This window comes from Oculina patagonica, chromosome 13, assembly GCF_052425735.1.
Source record: "Oculina patagonica isolate OP01 chromosome 13, crgOcupat, whole genome shotgun sequence".
Lineage (NCBI taxonomy): Eukaryota > Metazoa > Cnidaria > Anthozoa > Scleractinia > Oculinidae > Oculina > Oculina patagonica.
In genome coordinates, this window is record NC_135770.1 from 4,410,010 (window position 1) to 4,431,916 (window position 21,907).

At 40.3% G+C, this 21,907-nt stretch overlaps 1 protein-coding gene across 4 annotated transcripts; it reads right to left on the minus strand.

Moving 5' to 3' along the window:
- Positions 1-1,853: 1,853 nt before the first annotated feature.
- Positions 1,854-20,354, minus strand: LOC144635899 (serine palmitoyltransferase 2-like). Of its 4 annotated transcripts, none has more exons than XM_078495015.1 (13): positions 19,974-20,354; positions 19,216-19,532; positions 17,296-17,851; positions 16,742-16,896; positions 15,644-15,789; positions 14,675-14,893; positions 13,024-13,129; positions 12,263-12,485; positions 11,599-11,725; positions 10,693-10,729; positions 4,195-4,293; positions 3,584-3,713; positions 1,854-2,387 (listed from the first exon to the last, which is right to left on the minus strand). In XM_078495015.1, the coding sequence occupies exons 2-13, from the start codon at positions 19,371-19,373 to the stop codon at positions 2,316-2,318; spliced, it is 2,028 nt and encodes a 675-aa protein (XP_078351141.1). In that variant the 5' UTR covers positions 19,374-19,532; positions 19,974-20,354; the 3' UTR covers positions 1,854-2,315. The 4 variants fall into 4 exon arrangements, with proteins under 4 accessions (XP_078351141.1, XP_078351139.1, XP_078351140.1 ...); XM_078495013.1 differs by having other exon boundaries at positions 19,718-20,354; XM_078495014.1 differs by having other exon boundaries at positions 19,705-20,354.
- Positions 20,355-21,907: the final 1,553 nt, after the last annotated feature.

Sequence of the window (21,907 nt, forward strand, 5' to 3'; positions counted from 1 at the left end):
ACATATAGTATTAAACTTTGAAATTCTCTTTTTTCCAATTGCCCATAATACACTTTGTTTGCCCCCCAAATTTTGCATAAACTATTGTTTTCAAATTCTCTTGGGGACTGCATATTTCCAAAACAATAGTTTATGCAAAATTTGGGGGGCAAACAAAGTGCATTATGGGCAATTGGAAAATAGAGAATACAGTTAACTAAAAACTAAAAACGGAACGACGTTTCGGTGTCATCTTGGCACCATTACTCTCATTGTCATTTTTGACACCTCACTGGAATGACATGAACACTGAAGCCTGGTTTTCACTTGCGACGCAAGCACAAGAAGAACACCTCTTATTTCACCGTGAAAACGGCTTCGACTCATTCAAAAGCACAAGCAAATTGCAGTTTTATGCTTGACAAATTTGTGCTTGTGCTTGTGCTTGAGGCAAGTACAAGGACAAGAATCAAAATTTGTCCTTTTTGCGTGATTGGGCTTATGCTTGCGCTTGTGCTTGCCTCGCTAGTGAAAACCAGGCTTGAACAGTTACAATTTTTAAATTTATTCTATTTCGCTCCTTTACTTTTATTAAAAATTAGTTTTTTCGTCACATACTTGATAATGGTGCGAGTCTGGGTTTTTGTCGAGGGTCGAGGGTCGAGGGTGCCATGTCGAGGGTCGAGGGTACTGCAAAGTATTTCACGTTACTTTTTAGTGCGAGCAAATTTTTATTGTACCCAAAGGCTAAATCAAGAAACGTGCACCAATTTGTCGGCCTCGTTGATTGCGCTTTGATATGTGACCAGGCGTGATGCAGGATTTAAAACAAGTGACATCTTGGATTTTCAGCGCACACAAAGTAAACTGAAACATGTTAAATACTCCGCTTTTCAAGGCAAAATGTGTAAAAAAGTTCACTAGAATCGACACGAAGCTCTCTTCAGTCTGATTTTACTGCAGTTACTTGTTATGTCACGCAACAGGGGAAGTAGTCTGGTGTAAAACTTTTTGCATAAACCAGGCAGTGCTAATGCTGTGCGTCACCATACATGACCCGGCAAAAGTATACACGAAAGTGGATCCTGCCTGAACTCTTGTGCAGACTATGAAATCATAAATCGCTTCCTAAGGAATTATGTCATAGTACACGTCTGTTAAACTTTTATTAATCCTACGAAACCTTGCATCGATCTCGTCCGCACTTCCTAACCCTTCCTAACCTTACTACTAAATCTTTCTTCTCCTTTGCAGCACTTCTACCATTTAGGTATACTAGTTCTTACGTATTCATGGAGGGGGCGTCTATTAGACACGGGGCGTCTACTGCCTCGTCCCCAGGCGTCCTCCTCCTTGGTAGTGCACGGTTCGCTTGGTGTTGTGGGACTGACGTACACGGTTTGCTTGGCGTTGTGGGCCTGATGCGGACGGGAAAACGGACTCCGCTCCGCGGCTCGCTCCCCGGCTCGCTCCCTAACCATCAACCCCCGCGCTCCCTGTTTTCCCGCCTTACCGCCTTTGCCGTCCGGCCGACCGGCGCCTGGGGACGAGGCAGGGGCGTTTATTAGAAGGGGGCGTCTAATACAAACTTTACACTTCAGGGAGGCGTTTATTTGAAGGCGCTTATTTGAGAGTTGGCGTTTTTTAGATCATTTACGGTACACACAGAGTCGACCTTCACAAGTATTTTATTGCACTACCATTTATTTCTGTTTCAACCGATCCGTTGCCAGGTCTTGATCACATACATGACTCTATTCTTATTATTGCCCTACATATCAACATAAAAAAAACACACACAAAAAAGCTCCAAAAGGGAGCGCCGTTTTTCTCAAAATGTGCATCTCTTTTCCAATAATGAAATCACGCAATACTTGTCACACAACTTTTGTTCTTCTTATTGCTTACTGATTTAACGAAAACACTGCACGGCGGACCGTTCGTTGTCTACATAATCAGTATAATAAACAAGCCCTGAAGTTTTCCCGCCTTTTTTATCCAATCAGACAGAACTAAAGAGCGAGCACTTAAACCATGGTACGTCATCTTAAGTAATTCCGGCAATTCGCAAGTCCCGAAAGTTCGGAGTTCGCATCTCAAGAAAACTAAACTTTAAAAATTAACGAGATTTTTACTGAATTCACGGCTACTGTAGATTAAACATCACGAATGTTTGCCTCGTTTTAACTGATTTCCAGGCGAGTTCGAGGAGAGAGGCTGAGCCTTTAGTCATATTGGTGTGTCATTAAGAGATTAAACTATTTAGAACATGATTTAAATTTCAGGATTCGATGTCTATGTTACAAGACAGACTTCTGTCTGGAAAAAAAATTCAGTTATTTTTTCTTCGTCTGTTTCGAGTACTTGAGCTGAAGAATGTCTCCCACTTCGTCGATGGCCTCGAGAGCCTGGAAAATAACAAAAGAAAAGTTACTTCAAATGACGGCCTCTTATCACTTATCTTCGCTTCCAAAAAGGGGTTTTCTTTCCACCAATTTATTGGCTCTGACTAGCTTCTCCGTTACCTTTTCTGACCCCTGCAAATCCAATAGCATACCTTATTACATGAAATTTTCGCGACACGTTAATTTCGCGATTTTGAGGTGCACATATTTCGCGACACTTAAATTTCGTGATTTTGCGAAAATTTTGTATTTTGAATTACTTTAATTTCGCGTTTTTGAGTGAGACACAATTTACATTTTCTTGGCAATATATTTTGACATGCCTTTGAATTATATAAAACAACTTCATCGAAGGAACAATAACGTCAAAATTAACAAAAACGCAAGGAGACTTAATCTCGGCAATAGCAACGACAGAGCAGTTCTCACAATGTCTACAAGTCAATTGACGACAACATCCATTTACTGACATATGCGAGTCACTTAATATTCGCGTCATGTTATGTTCGCGACACTTATTGTTCGCGTCACTTTCATTTCCGGCGATTTTTTTAGAATCGCGAAATTCGCGAAATTAAAGTGTCGCGAAAATTACATGTAATAAGGTAGTCTTCAAGTCTGACAGTGTCGGTTCTGCTTCTGAGGTCAAAGGCGAGATACTTGAACTACTTAACCCTATACCCTATAGAGGTTTGCGGGAAGATTGCTGTGTCACAGTCAAGGAGACTAGGTTCTAGTCATCACAAGCTTTTTGTTCGCCCGTGAACAATGTGTTTGGACTCATGACAGTACTCACTTCACACACAATCACGAGCGATGTAAAACCCTAATCAGTCATGGATATATTCAATCTTTGGACTGAAGGTTCACATGTAGCTTCACAAGACTACAAACAGTCACTGTCCCTCAGAAATCGTCGAGCACGAAGCAAAAATTGCAGGCCTAGGGTGGTTGGATTCCAGCGCGAATTTTTTTGTGCCCCACCCCGCCCCCCACCAGTTTCTGCGCGGTAAAAAGAGACTGATTGTACTCTATGACATCACGCAAGCGCTTCGTACAACTTAAACTGCCAAACTAGTTTGTTTACCTGGTTTCAATTTCAGAGAAGTCACAAGACAACAACACTATCAAAACAAATTTAAAAAAAAACATGACGACAAATACTCCACTGTTTAATAAGCTGTATGCATAACACCCACCTTGTCCAACGTCTCCCGCGTATGAGCAGCTGACAGGCAGAACCTGGCGCGAGATTCAATCAGCGGAGTGGCGGGAAAGCCAACCACAACAACAGCTACGTTCCTCTTGAGCATTTCACGGCTAAACGCACTACATAGAGAGCACAATGGTTTTAATTTATGATGAATGATATGCAAAGAAAACTACCTGATCTAAAGTAACAGAGTATCAGCAATAACATGTGTCAGCAATATTTAGGGCACAGGGATCCCACGCAGTGTGACAAAAAGCTCAGTTTACACACACTGTGCGTTACGTAAAAGCTCAGAGCCTTTTTAAATGGAAGGTTTTGCTTGTATGAGATCATTTTCAAGAATAAGTCAAATTTTCCCACACACACAAGGATGTCATGTCTAAAACCAAATGCTACTACGTCCAACAAGTATGCTGAAACTTTGCAGGCACACTAATTTCGCCTTCTGTTTTTATTACTGGAATTAGATTTTCTAATTGACTTTCCATCAAGGGTGGGATGAAAAACAAACCTATAGTCTTAAAAACACCATTTCTTCTTAAAATTAAGTGGACGAGTCAACAGTGGCCAAGTGATACAAAAGAAAGGCCTACTTACGCAAGTTTACCCAGCATGAAAATGAGAAGAGGGACAACAGGCGAGGCATCATGACCATACACGATAAATCCCATCTCTTTGAGTCTTTGTCTGAAGTATCTAAGGAAAAAAAAACACCACGTTATGTTAGAACATACATGCAATTACAGGTAAGTGTATGATGTATACATATAACCTACCAGGATACATCTAAGGTATTTGATGACCTACATAACATGCACTGTTTTTAAGGGTGCTTTTGCAATTACGTTCATTGCACGTACAATAGCTTGATGCACGTGTGTAGCGCCTAAAACGGTTAAGTCAGTAATTTACAATGTACCACTAATCCTGGGACCAAGAGTGCTTGATTACTGGCAAATCCTCGTTGAAGTGCCCGATCAGACCCAAATAAGAAATAGCACAAGCACGCTGACATGTACTCTTGGCGAATCACGGAAGCAATTTTCAATTACATTCAGTCCCCAGGAGGGGTACTCGGGATTTCAAGTGATGGGGATGATCGAATGGGGGACAAAAATCAAAACCCAAATCCCAAAACCAAAAATTAACCCCCAAAAATCAACAGCAAAACACGTTTGTTTGTACTTTATTTGCAGAACTACACAGCCAAGGCACTACCACAAATGTTTAGATTGTTTGTAATACCCAAAAAATCCCTACTTAAATAAAAAAAAAAGTACTTGCCAGTTTTTTCTACCCAATCCCAGAGACAAAAATTACAAACCCAAGAAAATCCTTCGATCATCCCCGTCACTTGAAATCCCGAGTACCCCCCCTGGGATGCAGTTGAACCTCTTCAATACAGACACAAAAGGGGTGGAGGTGGGTGTCCATTTTAGCGGAGCTCCCAGCAGCGCGCCTCAAAATGGCGAAATTGACGTGTCGCGACAAATTTCATGTAAAAAGGTAGCAAAGATGGCGGACACGTTTTCCAGCGCTCCGCTAGTCCCTATGTAATTTCAAGATGTCTGCAGGGGCAGATGACGGATTAAACCAACCTTCGACCAGAGAACCTAAAGAAGAAGTTAGAGAAAGTCGAAGAAGAAAACGAATTCGAGAGTGTGGCTCACAAACGGACGAAGAGGGTGCGGGTGATGAAGAACACAATCATGGCTGCACCATGTGCAGCAAGAAGCTAGATGGCATACAAGAGAAACTAGACAAAGTTCTGTCGATGCTTCCTGAAATAAAACAACTACAAGCCAAAGTAGTAGAGCTCGAAAAAGAAAAGAACGCCTTGAGAGAAAGTTTGGAACTTTCGCAGGCCGAAATAGCCGAACTAAAGAATGAAGCCGCTTCGACCGCGACCAAGCTTGCAGCCGCAAGCGACAAAATTGCCAAAGTAGATGGACTCGAAAGACGATTGATCAAACAAGAATGCCACAACCGACGAAACAATATCAAATTCTTCGGTATACAGGATGATGACCACGAATCACCGAGAGATACGGAAAGGAAACTTAGGCAATTTTTGCAGAAAGAAATGAAAATACCGAGTGGCGAACTCGAGGAAATCGAATTCGAAAGAGTGCATAGGATACCAACGCGACCAAAGGAAGATAAAAGACAACCGAGGCCTATAATCGCCAAAGTATCCTTCTTTCAGGACAAAGAGTTTATTAAATCACGCATTAAGAACTTGCCCAAAGGTAAAAAATATGGCGTTTCTGATGACTTCCCGAAAGAAGTAGATGAAATTAGGAAAAAGCTACATCCAGTGCTCAAGAAAGCAAAGGAACAAAGAAAGATGGCTTTCTTTAACGTCGAAAAACTGATTATTGAAAATGCTGTTTATCGCGGTCCTGAGACAAAGAACTTCCCGCTTTATGGTCGAATAATGGAAAGTGGCTAAGCCAGATACTGTAATTTGCCTTTGTGGAACTCTAAGGAGTGCTTTCGCACGTTTCAGACAAGGTAACCTGCTTCAGATGCGTAGCAGGTTTTTTGTGTGTTGTGTTTTATTTCAGTTGCTAGTTTTGTTGATGTCTATCTTTAGTTCTATAGTGTATGTTAGCCGTATTGTTGTTCAATGTCGCTTTGTTTATATTCGAGCTAAATCACAAATTAGAAGTCTTTCTAGATCTTTATTATTATTATTGTTATTATTACTTTCATTAGTTATCACCATCGCCGAACCGTCAAAATTCGCAAATTGTAAAGATCGGAGTTTTTTTTGTATGCACAGCTTAGATGAGCCTGAAAGTCATATCACTTAATGTAAGAGGTTTGAACAAGACCTCAAAGCGAAGGCAAGTATTTAGATGGCTCCACCAGCAAAAATCGGACGTTATTTTCTTGCAAGAGACATATTCTTCTTCGCAAAATATAAACTTATGGGAAGCCGAATGGGGCGGGAAAATTTTTTCTAGTCATGGCTCAACACACAGCCGAGGCGTTATGATTATGTTTAAACCCAGATTAGATGTAACGATCGAGAAACAAATCACCGACAAAAACGGTAGATATATCCTTTTAGAAGCGTTTATCGATGGATCAAAACTTAATTTCTTGAATGTTTATGCACCAAACGATCAAACACAGCAGGTGAAGTTCCTTAGGGACTTGTCGACATCAGCGTTAAACCAAGTTGTTAATGAAAAGGTGTTAGTTGGTGGAGATTTTAATTGCGCTCTGAGCAACCTCGATAAACGTGGCGGGCGCTCTTTTGAAAGCAAAAAAACCGTTATTCAAGAAATCAATCAGCTGAAAAATACCTTCGATCTTGTGGACATTTGGAGACAAAAGCACCCGAATATGCCTGGCTTCACTTGGAGCAACGCATCCTTGAAAATTCAATGCAGATTAGACTATTTCTTCGCGTCTCAAAATATGCAAAACCTTATAACCGATTGCCACTGGATAGTTTCCAACATTTTTTCAGATCATTCAGCACTTCAGCTCCACATAAACTATGAACAAAAAGAAGCGAAACGGGGCCCAGGATTTTGGAAATTTAATAACTCATTACTTACAGACAATGAATATGTTGAACGTATCACCAAGAGTATTCCCACATTCTTATCAAAGTATGCAGACCTTGCAGACAAAGGACTATTCTGGGAAATGGTCAAAATGGAAATTAGAGCTACTACAGTCGTGTTTTCCAAAAGAAAAGCTAAACAAAAAAGTGATGAAGAGAAAGAACTTCTACAACAATTTAGTAAATTACAAGAACAACTACGTTCTAATTTTAGTGACACCACCAAAGCCAAAATGGATCGCGTCAAGAGTAAATTAAAAGAAATCATAGCGGGCAGAACTCAAGGTGCCATGCTCCGTAGCAAAGCTAGATGGTACGAGTTCGGGGAAAAAAACAGCAAATACTTTTACAACCTAGAGAAAAGAAACCATAAGAAAAAACACATAACTTCGCTGACAACCGATAACGATACTATTTTATCCGACCCCAAACTAATCCTAGAAGAAGAAGCTAACTTTTATAAAAAAATTTACAGTTCCAAACAAACTGACCCAGAAAGCAAAAATTTCGCTTTCTTCTTTGAATCTGAAGGGCTTACTTCTTTAAACAACGTCGAAGCTAAGCAGTGCGAAGGGATGCTAACACTTGAAGAATGCGCGAAAGCAATTAGTAATTTTCAAAACGATAAAACACCTGGATCAGACGGCTTTACCATTGAGTTTTATCGTCGCTTCTGGGATCCCCTAGGAAAATTAATGGTTGACAGTTTCAATTATGCTTTTCAAACAGGAAAGCTTTCAATCTCCCAAAGACACGGAATTATATCGCTTATTCCTAAAAAAGACAAAAACTTAGAGTTTTTGAAAAACTGGAGACCAATTACTTTGCTAAACACCGATTATAAAATTGCTACTAAAGCCATTGCAATGCGTCTAGAGAAAGTATTGCCAAAGATTATTCACCCTTGTCAAGCAGGGTATATAAAAGGTAGATATATTGGAGAATGTATAAGAGCTATTTCCGATATAATGTCGTTCACAAAACAAAGAAATATGCCTGGTGCAGCAGTGTTCCTGGACTTCGAAAAAGCCTTTGACTCTATCGAATGGAATTACTTACAAAAATGTCTTGAAATATTTAAATTTGGTCCTCAACTCCAACAATGGGTTAAAATATTCTATAACGACATATCTAGCTGCGTACTTAATAACGGTTTTGCAAGTCAACACTTTACGCTATCCAGAGGCGTGAGGCAAGGATGCCCTTTGTCGGGATTACTTTTTATTATAGGTATAGAAGTCTTAGGTAATGCGATTAGACAATCAGCTACAATAAAAGGTATTGAAATCACACCCGGAAAAACTGCGAAACTTGCTCAGTATGCCGATGACACCACCGTATTTGTAAAGGACACTCAATCGATAACCAATCTGTTTAACCTTCTAGAAAAATTTGAACATGTTTCCGGCCTTCGGATTAACCAAACCAAGTCAGAACTCCTTTGGTTAGGGTCATGGCGTCTGCGCAAAGATAAAATCTTGAACTTAAAACTTAGTGAAGAGCCGATATATGCGCTCGGAATTTATTTTTCATATAATGACGAACGCGCAATTGGAAAAAACTTTTATGATAAACTCGGGTCGCTCAAAAAAATTCTCAACATTTGGTCATCAAGAGATATTTCTATTTATGGCAAAATTAATATAGTCAAAACACTTGCGCTGTCGAAACTCACGTTTGTGTGTAGCGTGCTGGAAACTCCCAGTGGCTTTACGGAAGAGGTCAACAAAATTATTTTTAATTTCATTTGGAAGTATAAGCAGCCTAAAATAAAAAGATCTACGATCATCAAATGCAAAGAAGAAGGGGGTCTTAATATGACTGACTTCACGGTATTCGATAAAGCTCTAAAATTATGTTGGGTAAAGCGCTTATGTTCCACAGATGACGCACCATGGAAAGCTATACCAATTTCACTGCTATCAAGCGTAGGTGAAACACTAATTTTCGAGTGCAACTACGATGTCAAATGCATAAATTTAGATAAATCGCTTCCGAAATTTTACAACGATGTAATAACTTACTGGCAAGAGTTATCCAATAATGTACCTAAGACGAAGAGCGACGTACTAAACCAAATTATATGGAATAATCAATTTATAAAAATAAATAAAAAGTCAGTGTTCTTTCAAAACTGGCACATCGGCGGCATTAAAAACGTATCCAGTCTCGTAGATGAACAAAAAAGACGCTTTATTTCTTTTCAGTCCTTCCAACAAAAATTCCATATAAACTGCAACTTTCTACAATACTACGGGCTTTTATCTGCAATACCAAGTGCTTGGAAAGAGCTTTTAAAACAGCCACAAACCGAAAACCTCTCCTCCTCGACGCCAACTATAGAAAACCTAACGTGTAAAGTCATATATCATCTGTTGATTAATGGAAAAAATCTACCTCCACCTACGGCAGAAAAAAGACTCATCAAGTGTGGTTTTGATCCATCGCAACGTCGCAAAATATACTCACTTCCCTTTGCTGTAACAAAAGAAGTTAAATTATCCGTGTTTCAGTTCAAATTAATACATAATATTCTTAACACCAACAGCCTTCTCTACAAAATGCAAATTATCGATTCACCTACTTGTCCATTTTGCCCTGATACAGAGCAATCTATCTCTCATTTATTTGTGCACTGTTCATTGGCGTTATCGTTCTGGAACGAATTTACCGAGTGGTACCGCTTACAATGCAAAGAGCATAGCGTGACAGCTTTGACAGAAAATGAAATAATATATGGCGTCTTAAAAGGCTCATCTTCGCTTCAAACCATCAACCACCTTATACTCATTGGCAAGTGTTTCCTGTTTATCTGCGCTAAAAATGACAAAAAATATCAATTTGCGGATTTTGTCGGTTACGTTCGAGAAAAAATAAATCTCGAAAAGTACATCGCCTTACGTGCAAATAAACTCTCTCATTTTAATTTTAAGTGGAAAGATTTCTTTTAAATATTTATCACATCATCGGTAGCATTTCACTCTCTTTTTTTTTTTTTTTTTTTTGTAACTTTTTTAATTTATTGTCTTTTGTAAAAAGTAAGTAAGTAAGTAACGTAGTGTGAATAGTGTTTTGTATTGCGAGCTATTAGGGACGTATATGTAGAATAAGAAAGGAACCGTATACAAATAATCTATGTTTTAAAGCTAGTAAGTCATTATTTAAAATGTTTCTCGTTGTATTAATGTAATTAGCGTAATGTATTGTACTTTAGCTTTGTATTGTGAGTAAGAATTCAGTATATTTTAGAGGTAGTCATAATTAGTTATCCTTGTAATTAACAATTTTTTCTTTCCTTTTGAAAATGTTCATGTAAAAAGTATGTCTCTTGTAAATAGCCCGTTGTAAATATGTATTTCTCTGTAGTAGTGTTGCGTGTAATAAAGATTTCATTAATTTATAAAAAATAAAAAATAAAAAAAAAATAAAAAAATTAAAAAAAAAAAGGTAGCATGTGTCTGTATTTATTAGAGGTGTCCGCAAGAAGAGGTACAAATGTAGACAGAATTACTCACTTGCAGTTTTCAGCCAAAGCAATCAGTTTTTTCTTTCCTGTAAGAGTCAAAATTGAATTAATTGGTCAGTAGTTTTCTTGTATTGCAAAAACTACAGTAGACTGAGAGACTTAAAACAGTAGCTCTATAGTACCAGCAGGCATTAAGCTAAGAAAAAACTTAGAAGGCTCATTAACAAGCTCAGCCGGCTTTTTTGGCCTGTGTAACTTTGTTTTCTGGTGAAATTTCCACCGGTGATAAGCCCTCTTTCAGATTGTAAATTAGCCAGTTGCCAGATCAGTCTTAAACTACATTTTATGCAATTGTGTACCATATGGAACACAGCATCATTTATTGTAAATTACTTTAATTACTCATAATGCAAAAGTTCCACAAGTACATGTATGAATTTGAGGCAGTCATTCTTGACAGTTCACACAAAATCACATGATCACAACCATTCACAATTCACAATTCCACAACAATTTATGATATCCGATCCATAACCGAAACACGACCCGGGTCAGACTGAACACTCATTGGATGGACCCCCCGCGCAACCCCATATAAATGGTTCCTTCTTGCTGCCCACTGTGTACAACCAGTTGAAAGCATGACCACCAAAAGACCAAAGACCCCGAAGAGACCGCCAGCGGCATGCCGACGACGCCCGCGCGCGCCGGCGAAACCGCCGAACTCCTGAAGTACTCCACTCAGTCCAATTACTATTACTAATCCAAGGGTTTCAAAATGTTTTGTAGTAGGTGCCAGCAACTGGAAGAGTAGGTGGCTGTGACAAAACCGAGCTTGTTTGTCACGAGCTCAGTGATTGCTATGACCAGAGAAACCGGCGACATATAATCAAGTAGCTGGCAGTACTCCGGCAGTCGCCGGTTTGTTTTGAACTGAAACCCTGAATCAACCAACCTTTGTCTGTGCCATCTTCACCCATGATTATTTTCATGGATGAGATGATTTGCATCACCACTGGGGGTGACATGGAGGAAGCGTATGCTGCACTGTGAGAACTTCCTCGGATGTGGCTAATTATTTCCTGTGGAATAAAACCATGAGTATGTTACATCCATAATGAATTAACTGACAATCGACAAAGTAACTAATTTCAATCAAGTTACAAATGCACACTAAGCAGAGGTTCTCAAACTCGGACTGGTTTCCACTGACCATGAGCATAAGTCTTACTTGTCTTATAATATTCATGTACACGTATACACCTGAATGAAGAAATGTTGACCCATGAAAAGCATAAACCATAAGTAATGTGACCCAAAATTAATGTTTACTGGGAAAACGGAAAAAAAAATAATCATTATCTGTGATGGAATGGTCATTTTAATAAGACAGGTTGCATAAATCGTGCTTTTAAAACTCTCAAAGAAGGAAAAATATCTTAATTATAAATGAATGGAATAATTTATTATTAGTGTACCAATGTTGTCTACCCAGAATCCCATTAGGTCTTCTCATTCATGGTTTATGCTTTTCACAGGGTCAATGTTTCTTCAATATGGTGTATATAGTGAAACATACAGTGCATGCTTGTGTACAAAAAACAAAAATTGAAACTGACCTTAGTTGCCGCAATGTATCCCCCTGCAGCACCGAAACTCTTGGTAAATGTCCCCATCATGAAATTATCAATATCAGCGGAGTCCACACCAAAGTAATCTGTAACACCCCTTCCATTGGGGCCCATGGCACCAATACTGTGGGCCTCGTCAAGAAAAATGTACGCTTTGTACTTCTTTTTAAGGGCCACTACCTCTGGCAACCTCACAATGGAGCCCTCCATACTAGAAATTAAACACGCAACAGTCAAGAGATATTTTTTTCTGTAGTATGCAATAAGGGTATGTTCCATTAACGTTTTGTTTAGGAGGAAAAGACTGAAATAATTTTCATTAGTCAGACAGCACAAAATAATTAATGTCAGTCAATAAGATTGGTTGTAAAATTGTTTGCCATGACGTGGTAAATACACACAACAATTTGAAATTAACGCATATGGGGGGATAGCTTTTTACAGACCAGCTCGAGCAAGTCCAGAACAAACCATCAAAGAACCCAAAGGCAGTGTGAAAACTAAGCTACAGCAAAGTGCATACTTTTGTGTTACATCTCAACCATTATTTTAATTGTTTGTTTACATTTTAGGGAAACCAACTTAATTTAACCAGCTTTATTTAACTCTCGTCAAAATTTAAGGCAAGATCTAGAACTGCTATTATCGGAAAGGAGTGCTATCCCAATGGCCAACCAATCAAGAACTGTCTTATATCACTGCATGCCACTTTATTAAAGGTACAGTAGCTGTTGATCAAAAGGCCTTACCTGTAGATACCTTCAACAATAATGAGTATTTTCCCCCAAGGTCTGTGGGTGCGAGGTTGTCCCTGGGCAACTGACTCACGAAGAATATTTTCCAGGCTCTTCATATCTGAGATGCACAAGTATACATTTACATGTATTAAACATTTCAGCACCATAAAATTCTGAAAATAAGCTCTCACCCCTGAAAATAAGCCCCCCATATCTCAGACACAAAAATCTCTCTGTTGTAAAGCTTGATTTTTATTTTTGTTGAATATAATTTTGAGCATGCCCCAAGACATTTATTTTTCAGTGTATTATATATTTATCTAAAAACTTTTCCCCAGCACCCCCCCCTTTTTTTTTATTGTGGTCACACGACATCCTAACAATAAAAACTGTTCCCTGCCAAAACTCTATCTCGAAGGCAACATTGCAAAATATATGATCAGGGTTGCCATTCGTTAGAACCCAAAAAATACCTGACTTTTCCCTGACATTTCACTGACCTCAAAACAATTTTTACTGACCTTGCATTGGGTGAATTATCGAATCTTAAGCTAAATCCACGTTTACATTTGCTTCAGCTTCCTTTGCAGATCATCGATAGTCTTCTCTTCATTAATCGACCTCTTTACGTTTTTCAAGGGATTTTGAACGCATGGCATTTGACTTCACCAACAAATCTATTTTATTTTTAGCGAGCGTGACACGCATGCCCGCACGCGCGGTCTGTTTGGCCCGACGAAAGAAATCAAGCAAGAAGCCGCCGCATACCCGCGAGACAGGAACACACGAACAGAGACAAGATGGGAAGACAGAATACGGGCCGGGAGAAGAGACCATGACCCGAGGCGGGACACGACCGGAGACAGGACAAAAAAAACAAAAAGAACTGGTGCTGCACCACTGGAACCGACCAGGCAGCACTCACAACAGCAGGAATGACTGAGTGGAAACAGTCCACACCGGGCACACAGCCAAAGAGACCCGAACGCCACGCCGCAGCCGCGGCCAGTTATTTAGTTCAGCCAAAATTCCCTGACTTTTCACTGACTTTGACATGAGCTAAGATTTGCCCTGACTTTTTGCAAAATCCCTTGACTTTTCCCTGACCTTGAAAAATTTTTGTTTTCCCCTGACTTTTCCCTGACTGTGGCAACCCTGATGATGTCAGAGGGTAACAGTGCACTGTTACCCGCAAATGTTGACCAACACGGACCGCCATTATTTTTCTAAGTTTTTCTCACGCTATAATTATAACAAACCACTTAATGACTGGTCCCTAGGGAAACCAGTTAATTCTGTTTCCCTCGAATCTCAATGTTTCCCCAGGAGGAGCTGAGATTCTTGGGAAACAAAATTAACTGATTCTCTCGGGACCAGTCATTAAGTGTATAAATTATTATTTTAATGTTCGCAGGCCTTGTTTTTGGTTTAATATTGGTATGTCTATCTGTTTTCTTGTAACCACGTGTGCCAGAGGATAAACTAATGTACAATGTAATATGCACACCTTTTAGACCACTGCACCTCTCAAAGTTTAACAGCAATCAAATAATATGCAAATGAGTTTGTCACGTTTAAAGACAGGGTTCTACTAACAGTAACTGTTCATGCTGTTTTGGGATTTCCATGAATTATTCGAACCTAAGTACATGTTAATTCTTACCATTATGTTTGAAGACTTTAATTTTCGCTCCTGACAATCTTGCTCCCAGCACAAGGGAGCGGTGGTTCAGTTTATCACTGACTATCAAATCTCCCTTGCCCACTAGGGTGGGTATGTTAGTGGAGTTGGTGGCAAAACCCATTCCAAATGCTATTGCTGCAGGCTTGCCAACAAATCGAGCCACAAGAGTCTCCAGTTCATCATGAAGGTGAAGAGAACCTTAAATGAAGAGAGAAATTTTCCATTTTCTTAAGTCTGTTTTTAACAGCCAATCATGTTGCAAATCACACAATCCTGGGGGAGGGGAAATGCTCTCAACAGACTAGGAACTTTTGGGTGAGGGTGTGTTGCTGGGACTCTGAAATCCTTACACAAGTACCCTATTTTACGCCAACTCATGCTTACGAACCCATTTCTCACGCCTAGTCGAAAAGTTATTACAACCATAATTGATACATTTCCAAAAATACACTGTATGTGAACTCAAACCAATGTGAGAAGCGAAAACTCCATGTAAAATGAGTAAATGATGACACGTTCCCCGAAATCTCAGAGAAAAGCATTGGGAACGAGGTTGTGTTTAGCAACAAAATCCACACACTGAGATTGGGACATGTTCGGGAGGTCTTCGGACTACTTCAGATGGGACGTCTTCGGAAAACTTCGGATATGGTCGTATCGTCTTCGGAAATCCTGGCACTCTCAGGACAAAAATCTCACGCCTTTGACCCAGAAAAAGTTGACAGGTATACAAATGTTGTCAAACAAAACTCTCTAAATTTCTATTACCCTATCCCAGGCTAACCTTCTTGAAAACCATACCCTTCACAGCGGCACATACCCATATAGCTTATATCTGGGAGTATTCCCTCCAGTAACGCAATCAGATGACAAACTCTGGTACACTGATCCTTTGCAGCTTTACTCTGACCAAATTAAACATAAGACATAGTGTGCCAATTCACTCACCATACTCATGTCTTGAGCTGCATCCTGCTAGACCAAATTTCTGTACGGACTTTTCTGCCGCCTCTGCACATGGCCCAACATTTTCCGCAAACCCAAGGTAGTTATAAGAACCAAGATTCAGTGCCTTTGTAGTGTCTCCAGTTTTCCTAGAAGAAAAAAAGTCAAGGACATTTCACTTAAAGGAAGGAGTAGCAGGGCTGCAAATAACAGTAGGTCATTGGACAATGGCTGACCAAAATTTGTTTATGTCCGACAAAATCCCAAGTGTGGTGGTACATAATGTCCGGACTTTTTTGATCATAAATCATTTTACGGCAAGTCTGCCCAACCACAATTTTGTTTTGTCCGACCAAGATGGTGTCTTAGTAGGACAATTATGTCCTTTCAAGTAAAAAAATTATTTGCAGCCCTGAGTAAGGAACAGTCAAAGTCTTCTTACAACTCTGGGTGCAGGCCTATCTGGCCAGCACGTAACTGAACTCCAGCTTTCATAGCATTAAATGACTAGGAGTATTTATTGCTACTCCCCCTGGGGGGGACGTTAGCCCCCGGCAAATTCCCCTCCAACATTCTGTTGGGTTGCCCTGACAATTTGCTACAATAATTATCCATTTATATTCTGAGAAGGAGAAGGCTACAGAATTGCTCTGAGACTGTTGATGTCGTCTCCAAACAGAAATACATTCAAAAACAGCACATATTACGATTGCGTGCACAATCTTTGATTTGCATAAAGCACAAACATTCAATTCCCCAGGGGCCAGGACAACCATCCCGACGCACGTTTAAATTTTGGCGCGTTACAGATCGACCAATCAGAAGTGTTTTCATTGTTTTAACAAACTTCAAATGGGAATAGGCTCTGTTCCAGGGTTGCCTAGAGCTCTTCTTGCCGTCAGTCATGCACAAAAGAGAAGAGCACTGGGGTCAAGAATGGGTGACCCACTTGAACACAAATTGCTTGACCAGGAGTCCAAAAAGTCGAAAGGTAAAATTGCAGTGTTCGATTGAGAGAAGGAAACCAAAGGAAACGACTTTTGGTTCAAGTTATCAGGTGGTTCAAGGATTGGAGGGTTTGAGAAATCAGGATCACCATACCTAAAGGACCAGCCATAATCATCAGACACTCTGTCAAGAAGTTCAATATCAGCACCAGGCACACTGCAGATTGGTCTGTTGAAGCAGTCTCTTGAACGAGTGTAAATGTTCCTTGTGTAGAAGCTATCAAAATCAGCATACAGAGGGACAAACCCCTAAAACAAAAAATGTGATTAGGCGGTAAACTACATTATTCTTGGTCGATGACAACATCATCTTGCCCATGCGTGGAGACTCAAAACATTACGAAACATATAAACATGCTGCATTTGAAGCACGCGTCCACGAATTTTCGCGAAAACAAATACCAAGTCTTGATTCTTGAGTGAAAAAAAATTCCAAATGTTGTGAATTCAATTTGTGGAAAGTAAAATGTGAATTTCAAGGCAGTTTTACAACAATATTGACTCAAAACCGACTCGGTCGACGCAAACTCATGGTTTTACGAAGACAGCTGACTTTTAATAATTGTATCCGATCTTGAAGTTTTTAATGACTTCTAAGACCTCAGCCTGGTTACAAAACAAAACAAACTATTTTTTAACACAACTAACCTTGTTTCCGTACTCTTTGGGCACTTTCGACCTTTCCAAGCCATATTTTCGCATAAAGTCACGCAAGTGACCGAACAGAAACAAAAGGAAGTTTGATAAGTAGGTTAAAACTGCCACTTGGAACGGCGTGCTTTCAAACTCCTCGACAAAAGACTCTTTAAGCTTCTCTTCTTTGTGTGCTGAAAACCCATTTGTTTTGGCAGAATATCCATTTTTGTATGGTTTTTGCCGCCTTGGGCTCGTTGTGTACGCTCCAGCAACCACATTGAAAGCGTTTGTTGTCACTCTAGTGCCCAGTTCCTTGTAGCGCAGAGGCGTGGTGCGCCAAAACAACCTTGCTTCTACAGGCTCAGTTGATGACTTGGACTGAGTTCCTGACTGAGAGATTGACATCATATAGCCAGGGTACACTCGGTCTAAGGTGGCGATCACAGCAATAAGAAGAATGACCCTGTTGCTGGTGACGTCTGACCAGATCGGGTTGACAGTGATGTATGAAATACGCAATACCAATAACAGAAACAGACCTAAGATAAGGCCCCAGAATGAAAGAACCCTGCAAAAAAAAAATAGAATAAATGGCTGTCATGTTTTAAGTATTCATAAAAAAGTTATGATGATACAATGACCAGATGATAAACCCAAAGGAATGGTGCAGTTTTACTCTTTACAAAGTGGTTGGTAGGTAGGTTCTGCCTGCATTTGAGCCTAGAGGCCCATCAGGCCAGAGCTTATCCTGGTTTCAGTAGCATGAAGCAACTAGGAGTATTTTCCCCCTCCCTGGTTGGGGTGCCAGTCCATGGCAGGGTTACCCCCCAGGGAGGGTACTCAAGTATACATGATGGGGGGGGGGGGTCCGACGTGTATTTTTTGGTTGAAAATTTACACGCTCAGTATTTTTGAGAGGTCAAGAGATCTGTTACGTATTTGTTTAGGTCTTAAAAAAATATGCGTATTTTTTGGGGTCTTATCTCCGAGCGAACTCTTCGTTTCAGGTTTTCATTGCGATCAGTGGATCAGAAAAATATAAAGTATTTAAGTCTTGTATTTTTTTGGGTTGGAAATTTTGATGCCAGGTATTTTTTGGGTCTAAAATTTCAGGCTTGTGTATTTTTTGGGTTTGCAATATGAAGCTCTGTTGGACCACCCCCCCCCCCCGTCATGTATACTTCGAGTACCCCCCTGGGGGCTACCCCCAGCATTAAATTCACTGGTACCCATTTACACACCTGGGTGGACAGAGGTACTGTGAGAGTAAAGTGTCTTGCCCAAGAACACAACACAGTGACCCCAGCCAGGACTTGAACCCGATCCACTCGATCCAGAGTCCAGCATGCAGCACACTAACTATTAGGCCACTGCGCCTCCCTCACAAAGTGATTAACATCTTATTAATTTTCCTTTCACCATCTGTTTCAAAGGTGATGGGGATAACAAAAATCATCATTTTGGGAATGTTGTATAATTAGTGTACTTCTAAATTATCAGAACTTCATTCAAGAAATGCATGGTACAGTGTTACTAGTCAGTCAAAGGAATTTATAAAAAATGTATGTCAAGGAGGGGGCGGGAGTAACTCCTATATGAAACGGACGGGGATGCTCATCGGAAATTTTGAAAAGAACCCCTAAAAGAGATCAATCTGGGTGTGGCTCAAGCTTTTCTTGACCCCCAAAAGATACCAAAAAACTAAATAGAATTTATATTTAATATTTCTTCCTGTGTAACCCTAAACGAGACCATTATGGCTAAAAATATTGGTGTTTTGCCCAGAACACCCTAAACGAGACCAAAAATCCGAAATTTACACCCCTAAGCGAGACAACAGGCATCCCCGCACTTTCATATGCAAGTCCCCCCCCCCCCTCCGTAAAACTTGTAGCATTCTGTGGCAAATTTACAGACTGAACTGTTTCTTACCTTTCCTTAGGATCCTTGTACCATATCATTCCACAACACCAGAGCATTGCTGTTCCACAACCAAATGCCAACATTACTAATCTAATAAGGGTCGTTGGGGCTTGGAAAGAAGCCACACCCACCAAAGAAAGAACTCTCCAAAATGCTTTAGAAGCCATGTATGGTGCCAGAGAATTGTAACAGCAAGCCAATTCCAGTGAAGATAGGAGAGAGAATAGTAATCACAAATGCTTCATAACCAGAAATTTCCAGCTCATTCAGTGGATAGAACCAAATCAATGTAGCTATTCCGTGGAAAAGTGACCACCACACATATCCTATTAAAGAAAAAATGTTTGAAGATCAAGATTATTTTTCTCCAGGCCCGTAGGGAGCAGGGATGCGATGGGTGCGCCCGCAACCCCTCCTCCCCCCCAAGAGCCTTGGAAGTCCGCTCATTGTAAAAAAATAAAATTAAAAAAATAAATAAAGAAAATGGTATTTCTGTACTTTGACTATTTACATTCAATATGGTCCTTTGGTTGAAGGTCCACCATTGGTAGATTCGATTGTTATTGAATGTTATCGATTATCGATATTATCAATTGACAACCCCGGGATCGTACAAGTTCCATCCAGAACTGGGGTTTCCATATCTACTGTACCCATAAAAAATACCGCATCAGTTGCGAAGAGACTTGCTTGCTCCATTAATATTATAATAGTCCACTCGAACCGGATTGTTATATTAAACTAGCCAGTTGTGAATGCCAACGTACATCTAGGCATCGATCGCACTGAGGTGAGAAAACGTGGAATCGGTCAGGATCGTTGACGGAGAAGGGAAAGTTCTTCAGTTTCAACACACATTGGAAGAGGCGAGCAAGGTCACCATCATTCACATCTGGGCAAATCATTTTGAGAACTTGGCGCTGAACAACCGCTGGCAACACTTGCAAGGACGGAGCAACATGGAGCCGACGAGTGGCAAACCAAACTTTACAACAAGTGCGCAAAGCACTACATCCGGATGAACACGATCCACTCGATTAGGATCTATTGAATGAGATCTTAGTTCCTGTGCTCTCGTTGCTTGTTGTAAGGGCCTCTTCCCGCAAACTCTGGCCGCTTCGCCATGTTTGTTTCGCAAAATTTGCATAGGAACGAGGTCAACCTCGTTCCCAGCGTCTCTCATCTTCCCGCCCGCCCACTCAGGGGAGTAGGCGACCACAGAGGGAGGTCTGAAATTCAGGCTACCCGCCGGCAAAAGCGAGAGAAGAGCTCTTGGGGGCGGGAAGATAAAGAGAGACGCTGGGAACGAGGTTGGAAGTTGGTTGGAATAGGAACGAGGTCAACTGACTCAAGTCCAGACCTCGGCTCCATTGTTAAGGAGATAAGGGTTGTGACGATGTCACGAATTTTTTTATGGGAAATTGGACGAATATATCGGGCACCAGATGGGGGGGGGAGAACACTCTTAATTTTATTTGTTTGCGGATCGGACCAGTTGAAAAATAATTACACGATCAAAGAAAGGATTTCTTTCTCTTCTCGTCATTCACGACAAAAAGACCCGTCATACTTATATGAGCTTACATATTCTATAACACTCAAACAAAACAATCCTCACCTAGAATCATTTCCGCGCCCAGCTCTCTTATCGTGAGGCTTCTTTGAGAAACGACTTTTCCCTCCGACGCCTCCACATTCTCGACTTGCAGCCTGGGGCAGAGTCTCGAGACCGCGAGGTCCACCTTTCGGTCCATCCATTTAAATTTTCCAGCAAACGGTCTTTTTCGATTTTCTTTACATTCAAGGAAACAGAACGGGACGGAACGCAAATGAACTGTACCTTGAGCGCTTTCTTTTTGTATGGAGAAACCAGTTGTCCCGGTGAACTAACGAAGGAAAATGCAAGGCTGATTAAACAGCGCGGGAGTATATTTTTAACGCAATATTATATAGCAAGGCTGATTCTAAGTAGAACACTTCAAGTGACAATGGCGTGATAGAGCACAAACTGAAAGCTAAAAAGCAACCGTGGACAGCTGTTTCAAACTGTTTGGGCTGTTTTCAACCTGGTTGTTTGTTTGAAACAGCTGTCCACGGTCGCATTTTGGCTTTCAGTTTGTGCTCTATCGATCTCTATATCATGCCGTTGTCGCTTTAAATATTAAAGTGTACTACCGGTAGTATCAGCTATGCAAATTTTATTTACGTTTCTATTTTTGGCTGATTAGATCTTTCACAGATCCTACGTAAACCAGTGGCATTTTCGTTCACGGTCCCTTGCTACATCAGTTCACTTTATATTTTTAAATATACGCCCTCACTATACCCGGGACTATATTTCTGTTTTTCTCTGTGTTATATCATTCCCCCTTTCTGGAAATTTAAGGGCCAGAAATTCAGCATGGGTTTTTTGGGGGGATTAACATTTGGTCCAGGGATTTCTTTAAGTTTTGTTGGAAGCCCTATGGATTTGTTTGGGTTTTGACAATAAACCGAAACTTAGAATACAGTATCATTTTCGTATATCATCGTATAAAGCTGTTGTCAGAAACGTTAGAGATTACTCAAGCACTGTTATGTTATTGTATTAAATTCAATGTTTTGCTTAAATTGGGACTTTGTTCTGATAATATCGTTATCTAAATTCTCATCGTTATATCGGGAATATCATTACATCGAAGATCGTTATATCGGGGTTCTG